A 21,943-nucleotide genomic window follows, 5' to 3' on the forward strand; every position below is an offset into this window, starting at 1 on the left:
AACTCCTCTATCTTATACCTATTCAGAATAAAAATGTCCTCATTCGTAAAAATATAATTAGGACTCAATTTCCTTTACAAATGACCTAAAATCTATAAAATATATCTTTACTCCCTGGAAATCGTAACGGTAAAGGTTTGAAATAAAGCAAACCAAATACAAAAGAAAGTCTATTATATCAAAGGAGTTTCATTGGGACATTTTCAGTTCAAATCATTTTCAGAAGTTCATGTAGGTCAACTCAGGAATATAAATGAATGAAACAACTTTTAAATAAAGAAAAAAAGCTTCCTTACCCTAATCTCACCACATTTCCTAGTGTTACATTTTGCCAGGTGTTGTAGTTGTAGTCAAAAAGAGATATCTTTTTAATCATTCTTTCTATTCCTAATGTTATTTTATAATTACATACATCAAGTAAAACAAACGTCTCAATGGACGTCCTTAACAATGGTATGTCCACACAACAAGATGCCCCGGTACAATACTCTGGTAATCTGCATGCAAGATGTCTCGATAATTTTTGCATTAAAGGTGCTTTCTCACACCCTACAAACAAATGCAGAAATTATCAAAACGAATGTTTAATATTAAAACCATACTCATGTTTTACAATGCAAATACAAACCAATAATCAGGACTAAATAAACAGCTGAGAAATTAAACAAAAACAGAAATATTGTCTTTTAAATCAACTATAGCAATGACAATACGAAAAGCAATATAATTTTTCCCTACTTTTTTTAACAATATTGCACTATGCATAAAAAAACATAAAAATACCGAACACCAAGGTAAATTCAAAAAGGGGAAGGCCATAAAAACTGAAAAAATCAAACGTTGGACATTATCAACCAACGGCACAAATGGAAAACAACAGTCGTATTCCTAATTTTGTACAGACATTTTCCGAAGAAAATGCTGGGTTAAATCTTGTTTTCTAGCTTGCTAAACATCCCACTTGTATAATAGATAATAACTTTATTATAGTTGATAGTACACTTGACAAAGACGCCAACAAAAATATGTTTGTAGTTGAAAGTATATACAGTATATAGTATACACTTTCTCGATAAAGTTCAAGTTAAAGAAAATAAGTAAAATATAAAGACAAGGAAAAACAAAATGAAACAGCACGGTTAAAACCTCGTGTGTTCGAATCGCACCTCTGGAACCAATAATTAAATGACAAAGACGCCAAAAATTTTTTTTGTGTAGTTCATAGTTTATACAGTATATAGTATACACTTTCTCGATAAAGTTCAAGTTCAAGAAAATAAGTAAAATATAAAGACAAGGAAAAACAAAATGAAAACAGAACGGTTAAAACCTCGTGTGTTCGAATCGTACCTCATGAACCAATAATTAACTGGCACAAAAATTACCATCGTGAACACTTTTTTTCATGCTGATGCAAAAAAACCTTTATCTACTTGATATAACTTAAAACAGTGATAGTGTCCATAGGGATCATGGCATGCTTTCAATATCACATTATTACCTAATGTATTCCAGCCAGCTTTTACAGGATACATATTTTGTTTTGAACACTGCTTGTCATGTAGATACTGAGCTATTCCCAACTGTTCTGTTAACAGGTCTACAGCATAATCTGGCAAATGCTGTCCTACAGCTATATTCTGATTTAACAACCAACGGGATAAGGAAAAATCTTCAAAAAATGTAATAACCATTTAGGACCAGATTATATTATTTTAAAGAGTTATTGGTTTCAACTACCCAAATGATGAACAAAAATTTCAAATATGGAAATTCAATGGCGGAAATTTGCAATATGAAAAGTGGTTATCTAAAGACTATGAAAGGTAAACATCTAATCCAAACATCTGTCAATGATAAAAATGTTGAATGTAGTTCAACCTGTGAAATTGTATTTGATGTTGACCCAAAACATATTACAATAAAGCATATCAATATAATAACAGTTACTTTACCCCATTGTTAAGTGTTGTATATTTCTTATTAGACACACTATCAAATACAATCATTTTACTCACTAGATATTGAGTATTTTTCTTCTAAATCACACAACTTCTTGTAAAGTTTAACATCTTTAAAAATCTGTAAATCCACTTCACATTGCATATGCGACTCGAAGCAAACACTAATGTTCAATGCGACAACAAAAGCATATTCACTTTGGAAGTCACTGATTTTGTACCTGATAAAAAAGTAAAATATTTATTTATAAGGGAAGAAAATGATACTTGTCTATATACATGTACTGTACTTTTAAGAGGAACATTCAGTTTTTATTACATAGGGCGCTTTATGAATTTTCCTTTTCATAATCATTATTATTCAGTGTGATCAATAAAAATAGATTAGTAACACTTTATTTGAAAAGGTGAACCAAATCAATAGATTGTTTTACTGCATTACTCATACTTCTCCAAGTTGTTTTTGAATCACAATTGAAAAACAATCTGTTACTATTAATTCAGAAATTGTTGCCTGCATTCATTATTGAGATTGTTGAACAATGAACACACATGCGAACTCAACTATTGCGATTTTCTAGAATGGCTGCCTACAAATAATGCTTTTATTACTTAGAGTGGGAGATTTTATTTTTGCGAAAAATATCCCGTCCCAATTTTTGAATGAATAAAAAAAAGGAAATAATTTCTAAATTTCCAGTATATGACATTATTTGAAATATACATGCAAATGCATTTTGTCTTATTTTCATTACTATCAAGAAAATTGCACTAGAAGCATGTTACACTGATATATAATCAATATTGCTTATTTTTGCTACATACTGATTTTTTAAAAATTTATTTTAGATAATGAACATACTAAATACACTATACGATTTTTTAAACGAATTTTAGAATATGTTTGCTAGAGTTATTTTGTTGTCCATACATTTGCAGTCTTCTCCATGTATTTAATTTACATTTATATTGGAATAAGGTCCGTTTTAATTTAATTGCCTATTGACTTAATTTCAAAAATGTTGTTCTTTGCTGCATATTAATCAAGCTTCTTGTTATTATTTCCCTGAACCTCTTTGGTCAATCTGCGTACATATGGGTCAATCTGCGCAATCCGTTTCAGGTAGACGACATTGTTAGCTTTTTCTTTGATTCCTTCGTCCAAAATGTAAACTTGGATAGTATGATGACTCGTTTTGAAGCTGAGACATTTTCACAGATTTGGTTGAATTTATGGTGTACGAAGAGTGATTACTTTTTTCACAAGTTGGAAACCCCTAAAGTCCCCATGTTATGCGACTTCAGCAGGTAAAAAGACCTAATTCTAATTTTCACACATAAAAATTCCCTGAAATTTCAATCCTTTACAAACACTATTAACTCCAAAAGATTTTAAATATTTATTGTTCTATCTTATGCTCTGCAAAAAAGCACAATTGGTTATGCTCAGTCAATTATTAAAATATCATTACATTGAGGTTTTTCTATTTCTATTTGTAGTTGTGTTCTTCATCTGGAGATGTATTAGGGACTTTTAACAGTATACGGAAAAATTGCATGATTCAGTAACGTATGCAGTCAGTAGTAAAATTAATTGTGAAATCTAATCATACACATAAAATACCAGTTTCACACGAAACTCATATAGCTAGCTGTTCCATTGTTTGCTTTATTAAGAGGGAAATGTTAACATTATAGTGTAATCGTTTTATTTATTTAGCATGTTCTTGTTCAGGCGTTACATTGGAGAGTTCTATTTTTCTGTGTTTAATAGGACAATAATTCATTTGCCACCGGATGTCCCACTGTATTAACATAAAAACATGACAAGAGAAAAGCAGAAATTTCCTTTAAAGAACAAAGTACAGTGAAGTAATTAGTATCTATTAAATTCTATTGATTTTCTCAAGAAATAAACTTTAATCCTTTTATTTTTATTTTGAAACGCAACGAATAAGTTTAAATGATATAGAACAAAGCTTTTTTATTCATTATGTAACTGCTCACACCAATTTATCAGTACATGTAAGCGAGTAAACTTTGTAGGATAGAGAGGGGATATTCTAATATTCTAATTCTACAATTTATTACTAACGTAAGTTTCAATAATCCATAAAGAGAGAATACTTCTTCAGCACCAAAATCAAAAGACAGAAGGGATTCTGTTTTTCTAAGTTTTCCAACTCCAATAGTAAACTTATTATTACAAGAGTCCATTTTCAGGAAAAAGTCTAGTGACATCTTCAGCTTGTCCACAAATATACAACACATGATTTCTGTACATGCATCTGTGATGTTGCATGACAAAGCATTAACAATAGGCTGTAGATTATACGGTTCCTTACATTCTATTGAAAAGAAAACATAATAGTATAGTTTAAAGGACACTGATGAAAAAAGACTTAAATGAAAAAAAAATCATTACAAAACTATAGATCTAAAATTAATAAGTTGCACCTGTTCAAATGGGATATGTGTCATGGAAAATGGAATAAAAAGTGAATACCATGGGTGGATAAAGTCAAATATACTGATAAATTGAAAAATATAAGTTAAATGTTCCAAAAAATAATAAAGTGAGGATAATAATTTTGAATGTAATCTTTGAAATAATATCTAAAAAAATCTGGAACTATTTACTTTATTACATTCCACCTGTTTATTCATGGAATATATATCATGATTCATAAAACAAACAGCAAAAATTGTGGATGTAGTAAAATCTAGTGATATAGTGAAAAATATAAGATTAAAAATCCAAGTACTTTAAAAAATTTAGGTAAAATGTTTATGATTCCAACTGGTGAAACTGGAGTACTGGATGGTAAATCAATTACATGTGTAAGTCAATAGCGAAACAGTTCATTTATACAGGTAACTGTTATTTTGATATTTTACAAATGCATACACACTCTGTACTACGCTGATATAGCTTTTGAACAGAAAACCTAAATGAGGAATGCGCACACTTATTCTAATATGTTTGAACATTTGTTATCCTGTAAAGGTATGGAATAATTAATATTTACACAGCAAGAAAAAGGTTTTTGAGCTATCTCCCATTAGAAAAAAGTCAACAAGATAAAAGTTGTTTCAACATTGTGAAATAAATCCAAGCATTCATAGTATTTAGCTGTGAAAACAATAACAGATATTATTATACTTCGTGTCAAAATGCCTGATTTGATTGGTTAATACGAGGGAGACAGGTTACTCTATCCCATGGCACACACTATATTACCCTTCACGGAGACGCTTGATTAAGTGTGCGCTTAATCAAATACGGATGATTGTTATGTATAAGACGTCATAGTTTATTACTTTGAATTTCAAAAATTTAAAAGACAGTACTAACAGAACATTCAGTATAATAAATTAAATAAGACATAGCTGATAGGGTGATAGAGCAGATTGTTACCGCCTCAGTGGACAATGTTTTCTCGGGGTAACAATCAGCTCTATCACCCTCTCATTTATGTGTTATTTATATAATATAAGAGCAATATAAGACAAAATTGAGTACTCTGCAAGAAAAAAAAACATTTGTGTATTCCAATTCTGGCTTGGTCTCTCTTTAAAAATATGGAGAAAAAAATCCACAGAGAGAGAGAGAGAGAGAGAGAGAGAGAGAGAGAATTTAATAAAAATCTCTTCTTTTTCTTCTAAATTCTGTGTGTTTTTAAGTAAATTGTATAGCCACTAATGCTTCGAGGAATACTTCATTTCAATGCAAAAAGACTGTAAATACAATATATATTTCTTAAGCATAGGATACCCTCATAAAACATCTAGAGTTCTCAGAGAAAAAAAATCAACATCTTTCTGCAAATATTTGAAAAAGAAAAAGATAGGGTATGACATAAGTTTGAATCATCTTTTCATTCATCAAATCTAACAATACCAAATGGTCATTTGAAATGTCTCAATTGTTTTGTCAATTTTACAATCTGGTTGAACAACAGGAATATGTGAAGGAGTAACTGTAATATCTATAGAATGTCTTTTACTTTTTCCCAACAAAAAATATGACCATATCTTGGGTGGGCTAAACAATATTATAACAACAGCTGAACAATTGAAACAATTATAATAAGATGATAACTCACCGGCATTCACACTCCATCCCTTTGGATGTTCAGTCTTGCTAATGTTTATTTTACATTCATCTTGATTTAAATATTTCTGAATACCCATGTATTCAAGTAGTTTCTGAGAATCATAAATTGTTAAATGATCTGTAAGCTGTATTTTCCTTCCATTCATCCATTCTTTTAATGAAAAATCTACAAGAAGAACAACTACAAAATATAAACTACAATAGATCACATCATTGGAGAACCATAAATCTTTTCTATATTTTAGTCAAGAAAATTAATTTCACAAATTAAAGTCTAATTATCTACCCCTGAGTTGACTACAATGAATCATGATTTCCATCTCATATTTCAAGTGTATAATTTACAAAATTCAGTGACAAATTTTTTTGCTATTTTAAAAGCAATATTGAAAATTGGGTTCTGGCGGCAGTTCTTTGTTTCTGTTAAATTTATTCACATCTTTTATTGACTGAAAGATTTAGAGTTGGACATATTGTAAAGGAATCTATTTATTGTCGAAGATTATATGTTGATCTCTAGATGTCTTTTGTTTATTTTTTTTTGTTCATGGGTTATTTACTCATTGGCGTATACCACACTTCTTTTCTTCATATGAAAAAAATATTATAGTTTTGGAATAAAAAATTGGCAAATAATAAATGAATAACTAACACAAAGTAATGAAAAAAAGTATACGTTACACTGGCAATTGCTACACATCATATATTGTTAGATGATCTGTGAACTACCAAGTTTGTAATCTTACATTTTGTTTTTATCTCATAAAATCTTAACCTTTCACTTTGAATCCCATGTTCCAATTACATGATTGCTTTCTTATTTTATAGTTTTTGAAAACATCAACATTGAAAATACAATCTGAAGGATTGTTTGCTTCAAGGCAAACTGACAGCTTTAAATCAACCATAAACATCTTCTGGCTTGGTAAATCATCTATCACAAATCTAAAAAAGATAATACCATTTAACATATTGACTAGGTACATATAACAAACAATCTCTTTGTTTTGATAAACATTCAATTTTATGTAACACATTCATCGTCGGCAGAAATTAAAAAGTTTTTACATTTTTTTTTCAAACTTATGTCAATCATTCAACAATCATGCATATATTAAATGTATTCGACAAGTGTTAATTTTTTTTTAAATTCTGTATATATCACACATGCCTTTTACATAATCCGAAGTTACAGTCTTTACCTAATTCAATGTTAACTGTTTGGACTCAACTTATAACAAGTTTCATTTAATGTTAGACTTTACAGACAGCATCTTCCACATTGTCTCATGTGTCATCTGAGATCTTCCTAACTCAAAACAGAAACACATTAAATATCGCTGTCTGCATTTAAGTCAGGTGGTGTCATTTGACAAGCTACAATTTTCAATAGATTGGAAATCATAGTTTCCAATTTGCATATTTTGTCTTAATCTGGATCTGAAAATGAAGACTCAATGCAATTTTAATTGTCATAGTGATTTTCATTCTGGAAATTCTGCCTGTTCAACATTAAGATCACCTTTGGAACTTGTTTTGAACGAGTTATCGTCTGGTTAGTTTGCGTCGATTTTGTTAATTTTTTTATTGTAACACAGGGGCGGGGTCTGTACATACACATTTTGGTACAGACAAGCATCTGTAGTTTAAAACCCTTACTCACATATTTTAAAAAGTTGGGGGTGATGAGGGGATCCTGACCATTTCATATAATTCATAGTAAAATCAGAACGTTTCTCAGATATCCATTATATAACTTGTGACACCTTAATAAGATGAATTATATCAACTTGTGTCAATAAAATTCCCAGCAGATAAAGATGTTATCAATATGAGATCATTGATACTAATTTAACAAATGGAACGGTGCAAAGTATTTACAGAACTTTATCAGAAAATAAAACGTATAACCCATTTATATATTAGCTCATTGAAAATGCATAAATATATTTGATAATTTTGAGGTGGAAATTGTACCAGATCCCTTTGTCAAAGTTGCTTAAGAAGACATATTCATATGTCATCCATTTCTGTGGAGTTTATTTTTTTATTTTCCCCTGCGATGATGCCATGCTTGTTTTAAATTTAAACTAGTAATTCAAACAGTTAATGTAAATAAGAAGATGTGGTATGAGTGTCAATGAGACAACTCTCCATCCAAGTCACAATGTGCAAAAAGTAAACAGTTATAGGTCTGCAACACGGAGCCTTGGTTCACATCGAACAGCAAGCTATAAAGGGCCTCAAAATGACGAGTTTAAAACAATTCAAACAGGAAAACTAACGGTGTAATCTATATAAAAAACACTATCAACGTTCACTCAATACAACTTCGTAATTTTAGATGCAAACACTTGTTAAGGTTTTAATCAAGAATGGACGCAATTTTTAAAACATTCAATAAAAAATTTGACGATTTTGTTATCAGTTCGTGAGATCTTTATTGTTTTGTCACAGGTTGGAAATGGAACACTTAATCTGTGATTCTCCCGGAAGTATCTGTGGATCAGCGTACCAAGTTAAAGGGTTGTCAATTTATTCTTCTCAAACAATTTGCTGTGCATGTGTATATATTCTCGAAAGTATGTCCTGCAAATTCAAGAAATTGTCCTTTAATTTATTTTATTTGCATACTTACTGAAATATTAATCCACCTTGGAGTGATATACTATCTTCTACTCCCCATTTATAATCCAAAAGTGACTTTGTGACTTCTAAAGATTCAACTTGAAGCTGCATTATGTATTCACATGGATCTATATCTATGCTGATATATAAAGCCCTGTGTAATAAGCTGACTCCAACACAACATCTAATATCAGAACAGGTCTTTCCAAAATCACAAGAAACTGAATTGTTAAAAACAATTCCCTGCTGTTCACATTCAGGACAAACTACAATGAAACACAAATTTCACGGTAATATCAATTTTGCGTGTAAAGCATACATTGTTAACACATAATTATATAACTAGAGGTTCTAAAGAGGATGTGTTGCTCACCCTGACATAAAAGCCTCTTCAACGTTAAAACTAGAATATAATTCATGAATTAGATCACTTTCTTGTTGATCTTGTTTACTGTTTATTTTATCTACTATAGCTCCGATCAAAAAAGCAAAAAAATGGTATATATCGTCTGTAAGAATCAATACCAATTGAAGCGAGTCTACGAACATTTTTAGACATATTGACAAGTTGCTAGATCTTGTCCGGATGATAATTTTCAAGTTTTGAGTGTTTCTATAACTATTATGATTTTCAAGATAATAAGCAAAATCGCAAAAATGGTATTTACAGTCCTTGGATGGTGTAAACTTCCCACTTACACCATACACCCTGTGCCGTTACACCATACACGTTACACCTTTGCACCATACACCTTACACATTACACCATAATGCAATTTAATTTCAAAGAAAGCGTGCAACTAAAAAAAATTATTTATTTATTTAAAAAAACGATTTTTGATCACAATATTGTAAATTAATGTATAAAACAAAAAAATCAGTTCTTATCAATATTTTGCATAGTTTTAAATGGCGTACACCATTCATTCACAACATTCCCGATCGCACGTTACACCATTACACAATTCCCCTTACACCATACACCATAGCACCATACACCTTCTACCATTGCAGCATATGCCATACACCATTACACCATACACGTTTTTTTGGGAAGTTTACACCATCCAAGGGCTGTACTATCATTTAGAGGCAATAATTCACAAGAAGTCTATCACAAAAATATCGTCTTGCTGGTAGTTTATCTATCGATTATAGTCTTTACAAGATAATAGTTAAAATCATCATATAAGGGCAATGACTTCTACAAGGAGTCGACCTACGATTTTGACAGGTTTGTATATTTGAAAAACTTGCCTTGTTGATCATTTTGGACATTTCCTATCTATCTATTATAGTTGACAAGATGGAAGGCAAAAATGCAAAAAAAAAAATGGTAAAATCTTCATTTAAGGACAATAAATCATTTAAGGAATGGACTGGCAATTTCATCCATGTTGACTTATTTTGTTGTTCTGCTTATCATTTGTGCTATTAAACGTTTCTCCCTTTATCTATTCGGCTATTATTGTTTTGAAATTAAAAATAATATCCAAATTTTATAAATCGCCCGTTTAGGGCAGTTACCCCTTAAAAAAAGTTGTTTGACATCTTCGGTGTTTTACTGGAATTTTACTCCTATGTTCTATTGTCAGCCATGTCGGTCACGTTGGTTCGCGTGCACGATCATCAGACGACACATTTTTAAAACCCCTTGATAACTCATTGATGAAGAAATGATAATTTTTGAAAAAGTTTACTGACGCCGGAGCAGAACGCCAGATGCCGGAGTCCAAGTGAGGAAGATAACTCATCTGGCCCTTTTGGCCAGGCTAGCTGAAAGTACTTTTCTGTTAGCTGTTCAGCATGTAATGGTGAAAATAAGTTGTCTCCTTATTTATATATCATTTAAGATGTAGAGATTAGTCAGACAATTTGATTGTATATTAATTATACAAATACCACATACCTTAAGAGGAAAGAGCTGATGGTTACTGCTGACAAACATTTATTTGAGGGTATCAATTTGCTTCCTCATCCTCTCGGCTATGTGTTATCTAATATATTACATTGTCTATTCGTTTTTCCATTTGCCAATTTTTTATACCATAGGGTATGATATAAACAAAAATTTGTGTCTAATGAATCATGTGTTGAAGTAGAAGGTAACCCACCAAATTAACAATTCAAAAAGTGTCATTTTAACATTATGTATAATAACCGATAAGTATCATATGCAATAGGAAGTACACAATATGAATGCAATAAAATGACTTCTTGATTTGTTTTGGAAAAAACGTTGTAGTATATGTGATATATTATATTGATACCAAATAATTCCAAATACCCAAAACCAAGTCTCCAGATAACAAAAATAGTCTTTTTTCAAAAGTTTGAATACATGTCTTCTCACAGGGATATCATATCCTTACTTTCGAATAAAGATGTGCCTATTTATTTTTCTTTCAACAAAACAATAATTGATTTCACACTTTAAAATACCTGTTTTTTCTGTCAAATATGTTACTGAATATGGTGAAATAACATTCATACAATCGGGTTTTAACAAGAATGTGTCCAGTCCAAGATAATAAAGTAATTTTTCAGTTATGTCCTTTGGTAATGAATCCGTGACTGCATATCCCGAATTCTCTAGATATCTACTCAATGAAAATCCTACAAAAAGGGAAAAGTAACAGATAACAATGAAATTAAATTCCATTCCATTTTCAAACGACATTTGCTTAATGGTATGGTTATCTACAAAAACGGAAATTTCTTTATACCAACATTCTACATGTGAAATTTTAAAATTGTTTTGAATAAACACTGAATGACAAAATTTCTTCTTATGTGACGTTTACATTTTCTGACGTCAGACACGCAAAGCAATGAATGTGGTTTTTAATTTGATAGATGCTTTTGTTCTTTTTTGTAAATAATTGTTTGTTTTGATATTGTAACACAGTGATGACTGCTGTACCCATATTTTGACTATTTTATTTATAATGTCTGTTTTGTTCACGCATCGTTGTAAATATAACGGAATTTGATAAGACTGTCGTACAAGTGAGAGGTTTAGCGCTATAAAACCAGGTTCAATCCACCATTTTCTACATTTGAAAATGCCTGTACCAAGTCAGGAATATGACAGTTGTTGTCCATTCGTTTGATGTGTTTTGTCATTTGATTTTGCCATGTGATTAGGGACTTTCCGATTAAATTTTCCTCGGAGTTCAGTATTTTTGTGATTTTACATTTTTCTTTCACCATATAATTGATACTACGTTATCAAAACTATGTTATGTAATAAAACTAAAAAGACTTGTCTTTTCTAAGTTATATAAAATTACAGTTTTTTTTACCTGGAATCAAGAAACCAGTTCCCCATTCACAGAAAACTTTTGGAAGGGTTGTTTTTTGAAAAACAATAAAACTTGATATACAGCTGTCCTCTTCAAAACAAATACTGATATTCATGTCAATTTCAAATTTTCTTTCTTCTTTCAAATCTTTCAAAATAAACCTGCAAAGTGTTTACAATAATTAAGACCTTTATTCAAGTTTAACAATTAAAATAGTTATCTTGATATGAGTTGACAAATGCAACCTTGTTACAAAATTTTCAAGGCTATTCTGGTAATCATTCATATCTTTAAGGTGTATGTAGAAATTTGCTATTAAAATTCAAAACGAAAATATTTTCTTCTGAAGCTTAAAACAATTGTATCAACTCTGTATAAGTATCTGTCAAACTGAGTGATCTTAGTCACTGTTTTATGTATGCTGATATAATAGCAATGAATATAAAGCAGTTAACTATCCTTGTTACTAGTCTGCTCACGATTCCGTTGATACCCTCAAGTATCTATCAATATTGTATGACGACAGTATGGTTTGAAATAACTCTTCAGCCAAAAACTTATTCCATCTGAGCTTACTTTCCTTTTATCGATATCTTGGCAAATTTCTTAAATTATTGATACAATGGTATACATCAACTATTTTCTAACTGAATAAAAACTGACAAAATAATACATACTCAACTCTAACTACATTCATCAGGTATTTCCTTTCAATTGTTCCTGAAATGAATTTAGAGTTTTAATATAAATTTTTTATATACAACTTCGAATCTGCAGTCAACATTCGCATATGTTTACTCCAAACAATTGTTGCAAATCAAAATCAAATCACTTAAACTTTATTTAGAGCGATGTATTCTTTACAGGACTTTTGACAAATAAAGTTTGATGCTTTATTTATTTAAGAAAAAAATTGATAAAATGTATGAGTATACTTACCCCATTTATATCCAAATAAGTCTATCTGGTGACTTAACTTCTCTATTCCAAACCTTAGTTTATAGGTACATGTATTTACGTCTAACCAAACATTGAACGATCTTCTCAGATTATTTTCTTGGATACAACAATAAATCGATGTACAAGATTGACCCAGGTTGCAGGCAGTGCTTTCCGGTAGTTTTAGCAATTTCAGATCATACTGACAGTCTGTGCAATACAGAAAAGAAACAATATAATTCACAGTCCTGGGAAATGCATACTTTACTGTTATACATTTGATAAAGCTTACAACTTTTTGAATTGTCACTCAAGTCTTTCTCTCTGGCTTAATAGACTAAGTAAAGATCATTTTTCAACTACAAAAATTGTTAAAAAAATAATTTATTTTTTTTTAATTGGCAAATCATAATTAAAAATTGCCTCTGGCATCAATTTTGTTCATGTGATCGGAAACAAAATTACGCATTATTTCTAAAAGCACCTTACATATATAATTCCTGTCAAGTTTTTCTTCAAACTGGCAATGTGCTTTCAGGGGATATGTTGTAAAATCTAAGTTGTCTACAAATGGACGAAAGACAGATATAAATGTGATGACAATAGTTCACAGTACCCTAATGAGTTAACGCGAGATACTTCATTATATCAAACTTTTTTCAGTTTTGACTACCACTGATTTCTGGAAGAAAAAAAACCAAAACACTAACTACAAAAAAAATTTTTCAAGTGTTCTGAACATAATCATTCAAAAAGTATGGCTTACCATTCTTCCAACCATTTTTGCTTGGAAAATACATCCCATCTCTGAGACTACAAGGATAATCAATCAGATAGGAGGAAATGCCAAGTTTTTGGAATACTGTATTGACAAGAAACTGTGGCAATGTATCAGAAATGTTGTAACCATAATTTTGAACAAAACTATCCAGTGAAAACCCTGAAAATACATAAACGGAAAAATACAAATAAAGTAAAAAAATAGATACAAGGGTAAAGTTATCTTGCGTCCGGATCGCACGTCTTGGTCCACCTGCACCAAAAGTCAAAAACACGATAGCTGGACAAATATATACCGAGCCAGGTTAAGAGTCATACGACCAACAGGAGAAAAGAGAAGAGACAAACGTTCCTCAGACACCGTTCTACAAAGTCTGAGTTGCAGCTGCAAGCTCTAGAATGTCGTATTAATTGAGAAATGTATACTCCATACGCGAATGAAGTTGGTGTATTGCTGCAAAATTAAAATCGTCTCATTAGCCATAGATTCTGGTACAGAAATGACTGCTGTAGTCAAGTTTGAAGTACATGTCTAGAACTGAAGCCGAGGAAGCTGTATCTGTGGACCTTTTCCCTTTAGTTTAAGAGGGTTTGTTAATGGGACCCAATCAGAAAATTTTGGATTGGTAATAGAAAGAACACCTTGAAAATTAATCTGTATGTGAAATTAAATAATCTAGGTTCTTTGGTCTTCTTGTTTTTTACAAGTGTCTGAAAGAACTCCGACTCATATGTATGTAAGCAAATGTCGGCCAGGAGAGGTGCGCAGTTGTTTCTAATAGGAATGCCGACAATTCTTTTATGGGTCCGTAGGTGGCCTGTTGCAAGGCCATATTTTTATACCTTTTCATTTTCCAGTGACAGTCCAAATTTCCCCGACCTTCCTCCAAGACGGTACACATTAAAGAACTTACTGTTAAATTGATCTCGTCCAGAACATGCATGAAATATTGGCCCCTAGGCGTTAAGCAACTTTGGTAATTTTTGAGAAAAAGGACTAGATATTCTTTTAAAAAATCCTGGCTCATTATTTGTTTGCCCGTACACCGATGACGTTTTACAAAGTCTGACTAGCTCTCCAATATCGGATGAATTGAGAAATGTATAAAACATACGCGGGTGAATTTGATTTATTACTGCTAAGGTGAGGAAAATGTTAAATTCCAAAATTGAAATCGTCTCGTGTGTCATAGATTCTGGTACTGACATGACAGCTATTATTCGAGGTACATGTATATGTATAAAATTGATGCAGTGGAATCTATATCTGTAAATTTTTAAAACTCTAGTTCAGGAGGATATATATTCATAGGAACCAATCAACAAAATTTGTTATATATATATATATATATATATACTTGTATGTAAAATTGAATAATCTAGCTAATTTTATCTTCTTGTTTTTTCTTTAAACAAAAGTTTCTAATCAAGGTCTTTCGGACGAACAGCAAGACGGATTAACGTAAAGACATGTTTACGGAAAGACGGAATGATTGACGGAGTGGGGCGTTTACTTGACCCGGTTTTGCCGTAAGGGTCGCAGGTACGCACAATAAATATGATTATACGGATAGTATGTACTTTGACAGCAATGAAATTGTAAAATGCATAATTAGTATTGAACTACGTTTCCCTCTTTGTGCTAGCGCTATGACATTCACTTAAAATGGTTTCCTATTTTTGAACATTCCTTATTATCCAACATTGTAGACTTGAATCTAATTAGTAACTAAATCTCTTTTAAATCAACTATTACGAAATAGGTAAGAACTTTATTCAAAGGCAATAACACCCGTAAGAAGTTGAATGAGAATTTCGGCTTTGTTGACCTCTTTGTTGATCGCAAATTGCTGATCATTTTTACAATTGAAAGTTTGTCTCTTTCTTCTATGAAAACCATAAGGGTATTATCTTTATTCAAGAGCAATAAAACTTATAAGCATTTACAAATTAAGACAATGCAATGCAATATTTTAAAAAGTGTTCAGGAAAAATGCAAAAAATAATAAAATATCATACTTTAAGGGCAATAACTCCTAAAGGCGTAGACTAAAGATGCCAGGTATGCTGTGTCCAACTAATTAATTTAAATCTTAATAGCTTTTCTCCATCTACTTAAGCTTACACAAATAAATCAGCATAAAATGATTTAAAATCATCATTTTATGACAATAACTCATATAGAGAGTTGTCAGACAGTTTAAGTTTAACTGAATGGTAGGTATATCTTGTAGTTTCAGAGGAGAGGATTTTTTATAAACGTCAACGGACGACGACGATGACAAAGAAAACGGAGGACGACAATAGACGACAAAGACACACACCAAGTAACGAGACTAGCTCAATTTATCATTTGAGTCATGTGATATGAAAAGTCCATTAAAAGAGCAACTTCAAGTTTCAGTTTATATTTAAGCAATTGACAATCAATAACTTACTATCGATTATGTGAATAAAGCAACCACTAATCACATCATTTTAAAGAAGATGAAAAAACAACAATACAATATATTTCTAGTTCTATGCATTTCAAATAATTTTGTTATGACTATATCAATTGTTATCAATGAACAATTAATCTTCAGTAATCACATTTTGCCTATTCTAATTTATCATCATTTCAACCAGTCATTAATCAAATATATAATAAAACATACCTGGAATAGAAAATCCTGACTCCCAATCACACATAATTTTGGGTAACAAACTATCTTGAAACAATACAAAGTCATACAAACATGGTGCATCTGATTCAAAACACAAACTTATATTCATGTTAACAAGAAACTTCCTTTCTTCTGCTAAATCATCAATGGAATATCTGATAAAAAAGTTTAATAAAGAGTGTATTAGTAACATACATAAATATTCATTTTATAAGTTATACATTCTATATCATATAACAGAACAAAACGCAAGAGGTATCCTACCATTCTGAATTGGACACAATTACAACAGACAGCCAGGCTGAAAGAATGATGCCTGAATACTACATACACTTTTTACAATTATCTGATTACAGGAGTATAATAAATTTTGTATTTATTTTCAACTTTTTCCTTTTCGTGCATTTTACATCGAAACTTATGGAAATGACACTATAAAAGTTCAATTGAATAGTGCATTCTCACCAAACCATATATTCCAGAAAGTTAAATATGATAAAAATTTGTCTATTTTGTCACTTGTCTCTTCAAACGTTATGTGATTTGTGTAAAAGTTACACTTATAATTTTAATAAAACTCTTCCAAAATACACGGCAAAGCTAATAGAAATACTAATTTTGCCATAAAACCAATAGTATACTTACCAGTACTCTGTGAAAATGTTGAGTTAAAATTGTAAGAGAAAAGTTATTACAAAAAAAAAATCCTTGTCTGTTGGAAGCAATTTGAAACCAAACAGTACATGAAAGAAGTTTGAAGCTTCTTGAATCACAATGCGGGTATATAGAGTATTGATTTTCTTGAATATTTACCAAAAGTGTCTACATATACACATTCAATTAAAAAGGTAAAAAGATACAAGCTAATCATTCAAAACTTTTCATTCAAAATTGAACAAATTTCTACAGACTATGAAGGGGGAATCCTTCGTAAATAAAAAAAAAAAAAAACAATATAACTAACTTAAAAACTTGCATTTTGAAGAGATATTATCTAAATCATAAAAAATACAGTAACCATTTTATTCTCATAAGTCGAAAACAAACTGAGAATCTATGGCAAAAATGAAAAACGACCAAAACAATAGTACACAAAACACAACATAGAAAACCAGAAAAAGAGCACCACGAAACCGCACAAAAAACCAGGAGTGATCTCAGGTGCTCCGGAAGGGTAAGCAGACAACATTTCAGATTCTTTGATTCATGAATAAGTATTTACACTGCGGTGACAAATTCAGAAAAAGTAGCTTAATTAAGCAAAGTAAGAAGGCGGTAGAAAAAAACCCAACAGTTTCTGGCTTCTAAATAAAAGAATCGAAACTCACCCCATGAAGCTAAACATCAGGTCCTGTGTTTCAGCTTTGTTAAGGGAACACATATCCAAGAGTTTGGTTGTATCAGTGGTCAACTCTAACGTAGTTTTATGATTATTTATGTAGATAACAAGGTGTTAGACAGCGCTGTATTCTGGTTTGTCAATTTTGTTAATTTATGTATGAATTTTAAGAAATGATTTTTTATTTATTGGCTATTTTAAGGTTTAAACAATAGTTTTTTTTCCGTCTATAGCATTGATATCCCACCAATTTTTTCAATTCGTCTTCCAACCTTTACCATAGCCTCATTTATATATTGAAGGTTTATCATATTTATATTGTATACTTTTAAAATTTATATTATAACATTTTTTGGAAAATTTGATTCATAAGCAAACTTATAACCTGGATTATATACAAATTACGCAACGTTCTATAGAAGTAACGTCATTCTTTTAAAAGTGTAAACCTCAAGCATTCATTTATTATATAGTTGTATGTTCCTTTTGACCATTAACATTTTGTTTTAAAGTGTGAGTCTGTTCATTGCTTCTGTAAGGAACGGATCTTGATTAATAAACATTCACTATAAGAAAACAGGAACATCATTTAAACAAGTGTATATCCCAGAATTAAAAAAAAAACATTCTCTGCATTGACAATATTTTCAAACTGTCAAAATATAATGATTTTGACATAAAGCATGCAAGGATGTGCTGATCGTGAAATGAACTGAGAAAAAAAATTTATCAGCAATTCAAGTAGTATACTAACCTAATACGTGCAACTCCTTTCAGGTTGAAGTGGTGTGTCTTTCCTGAAAATACATTGGAAATTCTAATTCATTCAATACCTGCAATAATTACCAAGTCTAAACAACTCCTTTAAATTTAATAGGATCCTAACTGCCTGTTTATACTTTCAAAATGAGATGTAAGGTAGAAAGAAAGCATTTATTAAGACAATTTAATGAGATAGAAAATTATAAAATTCGTTATTTTGGTTAAAACGACTTTACCTACAATCTGCAAATTTTGTTCTTGCAATCAACACATTTGACCTTATTTTAGTCCATATTCATGCAACCTTTATTTGACCCTCAGCATGGACTGAGCATGACAGTGCTTAAAACGATTGTCTAGCGTAAAAGTGATACTACGGAAGGAAGCAGCAGGAAGATCAAATTAGCTGATTCAGTGATTGAATCGACTAACAAAAAATCAATCTTAAATAGATTATATGTAAATGATTTACATTTTTGCAATGAGATCAAACATTTCAATTAAATCACAATTTTAGTGTTACACGTGTATTAATGTTTATCCATCTGTTGATATTTATGATTATATTCGGGTCACATATGCCCATCGATAGTTTGGATGGGTCATGTCCATGGTTAATTAGATAGCGTCTAGTTAGCAATACATACGAAATATTGATATTTAATAACGATTCAATACAGTATGTATTGATTTCAATGTTCTCAATCACGTTTAAGTATAAAGTTCATTAAATTTGAGAGTTTGAACCAATTCGGCGGTCTCGGGTTTTGCAGCTAATGCCCTTGCAATATTGTTAGAATATAAATAAAGGCAAAAGTAGTATACCGCTGTTCGAAACTCATAAATCGAAAAAGATAAAAACAAATCTGGGTTACAAACTAAAACTGAGGGAAACGCATCAAATATAAGAGGAGAACAACGACACAACAAAAACACACAGAAACGAACTATGATATAACAATGGCCATTTTCCTGACTTGGTACAGGACATTTTAATAAACAGATTATATGTAAATGATTTACATTTTTGCAATGAGATCAAACATTTCAATTAAATCAAAATTTTGGTGTTACACGTATATTAATGTTTATCCATCTGTTAATATTTATGATTATATTCGGGTCACATATGCCCATCGATAGTTTGGATGGGTTATGTCCATGGTTAATTAGATAGCATCTAGTCAGCAATACATACGAAATATTGATATTTTATAACGATTCAATACAGTGTGTATTGATTTCAATGTTCTCAATCACGTTTAAGTATAAAGTTCATTAAATTTGAGAGTTTGAACCAATTCGGCGGTCTCGGGTTTTGCAGCTAATGCCCTTGCAATATTGTTAGAATATAAATAAAGGCAAAAGTAGTATACCGCTGTTCGAAACTCATAAATCGATAGAGATAAAAAAAAAATCTGGGTTACAAACTAAAAGGGAAACGCATCAAATATAGGAGGAGAACAACGACACAACAAAAACACAACATTAAAATGTAACACACACAGAAACGAACTATAATATAACAATGGCCATTTTCCTGACTTGGTACAGGACATTTTAAGAAAAAAATGGTGGGTTGAACCTGGTTTTGTGGCATGCCAAACCTCCCGCTTTTATGGCAACGTCAAACACAACACCAAAACGACAACATCACATGACAGGACCACAATACAAATAAATGAGAGAATATATAGGACAAAGAAACACACGGTAATGTAACATGTTCATGTTCAAGACCCTCTAAACATGAAATTTGTCGATGCTATCATGGCTTGTTTGAATTCAAAAAATATTATATATATATATATATATATATGTATACATTCTCTAACGGTTCACAATGTCGAGTAAAATCTAGTAAACAATTTGCCAATTGGATGTGAACTTAGAATGTTTTGAATTTACAATATTAATAATCAGGGCTATTCAGGGACATTGTATGCAACATTATATTTATAATAGAGCATTGCAATATAAAACATCAAAAACAAATCATAAAAAGTCATACAAACCATATTCAATATTTGTGAGGTTGATTGGTTCAAGCTGTAATTTGTCAATTCCAACTGTAAATGTATTGTTACAAACATTTAGGTCAAACACTACATGGAGAGATCTGTGTAAGAGGTCTACATCAACACAGCAGTCTATCGCTGTACAGTGTGACAGAATGACACATGTAGCTGGTATTTCCAGATTTGTCGGTAATACACTAAGTGGACATTCTGAAAATGAGAATTTATCAAGACATAAAAAATCAACCCAACATGTTTCAATGGCCTTTTAATCTATACCTGTGCTCTGTTGTCCGAAATATTTGGTGCCAAACGGGTCAACATTGTTAGTGTTTATTTACACTTTTGAAAAGTACTGCCATTAAGGAGTTGCAAATGATATAGATATTTGATGAGCTGAATTCTATATATAATAAAGCAAATCTTTTCTATTTTTATTTTTCATCAATGAACTGATTTTTATTGTTTGTTCTTATGTTGTACTGTTACACCACTGTCCCAGGTTAGGGGAACGGTTGGCGCATTCAGATATTTTTAACCATGACAAATTGTTAATGTTGCCTGTCCAAAGTCAGGAGCCTGTAGAACAGTGGTTGTATTTGATGTCATGTCTGTCATATTTAAATTTCGTAGACTCTGTTGTTACAAAGTAGATCGTTAGTTTTCCTAATTTAATTGTTTCATTTTTTTATGTTGGGGCCTTTTATACCCGACTATACAAAATGGATCTTTTGCATTGTTGAAGGCCGTACATCCACTTTATTTGAACTTTGGTGCATAGTTGTCTCATTGGAAATCATACCACATTTCCTTAGTTTTATCTGTGGAGGTAGAATTGAAAACTAGGCTCCAAAGTAATCAGTGTGATTAAATACTAAGTTCCATATATACATAACAAAATAAAACTATCTACCTGATTTCCATCCTTTAACAGACGGACTATATTTACTGTGTGACCTTTCACAAGATGAGCTATCTATTAAATTGCCAATACCAAGTGTTCCAATTAGTTGTGATGCCATTGGTTTAGTAAGCACATCGGTTGTTGGTATTTTAGAATCCTGTAACCATTTGTTTAAAGAAAATTCTGAAAAATATATGATAATTAGTACATGCAGATTAATAACGTGCAATAATTTTGTGTAAACTAACGTTCATGCAACCTGTCAATTAAATCAATATGTCAACAATAACTATTAAGACAATTTTTCAGTAATAAAATCAATATAACTCAGACGAAACAGCTAGGTTCATATGACTTTTAATTGAGTTTTACTCAAGTAACGAAATACTCTACACTTTTACAATTTCATCGCAATAGTATAAAAAAAGGATAAAGGGATAAAAGGATAAAGGGTATGATTGCCAATATGATAACCATCGATAAGGCATTTACTTGAGATCATGATATTAATCTAAAACTCAATT

General features: G+C 30.9%; 1 protein-coding gene across 1 annotated transcript; it reads right to left on the reverse strand.

Annotated features, from left to right (window-relative positions):
• Nucleotides 1-4,024: 4,024 nt before the first annotated feature.
• LOC127706624 (uncharacterized) lies at nucleotides 4,025-21,133 on the reverse strand. The gene is made up of 13 exons (XM_052211281.1): nucleotides 21,055-21,133; nucleotides 20,513-20,725; nucleotides 18,490-18,532; nucleotides 16,388-16,551; nucleotides 13,717-13,890; nucleotides 12,951-13,160; nucleotides 12,689-12,731; nucleotides 12,012-12,172; nucleotides 11,149-11,322; nucleotides 8,717-8,972; nucleotides 6,854-7,023; nucleotides 6,068-6,244; nucleotides 4,025-4,038 (listed from the first exon to the last, which is right to left on the reverse strand). Exons 1-13 carry the CDS (start codon nucleotides 21,131-21,133, stop codon nucleotides 4,025-4,027), a joined length of 1,878 nt encoding a protein of 625 aa, XP_052067241.1.
• Nucleotides 21,134-21,943: the final 810 nt, after the last annotated feature.

This window comes from Mytilus californianus, unplaced genomic scaffold (assembly GCF_021869535.1).
Source record: "Mytilus californianus isolate M0D057914Y unplaced genomic scaffold, xbMytCali1.0.p SCAF_6, whole genome shotgun sequence".
NCBI lineage: Eukaryota > Metazoa > Mollusca > Bivalvia > Mytilida > Mytilidae > Mytilus > Mytilus californianus.

Excerpts from the sequence above, each read along its gene's own strand:
- LOC127706624 (XM_052211281.1), bottom strand. The coding sequence starts at position 21,133 with ATGACAGACATGACATCAAATACAACCACTGTTCTACAGGCTCCTGAC. Across the intron at positions 13,161-13,716 it reads CAAAAATGGTTGGAAGAATG|ACTGTCAGTATGATCTGAAA; the intron begins GTAAGCCATACT and ends TGTATTGCACAG. Across the intron at positions 7,024-8,716 it reads CAAGGTGGATTAATATTTCA|ATTTGTGATAGATGATTTAC; the intron begins GTAAGTATGCAA and ends TATCTTTTTTAG.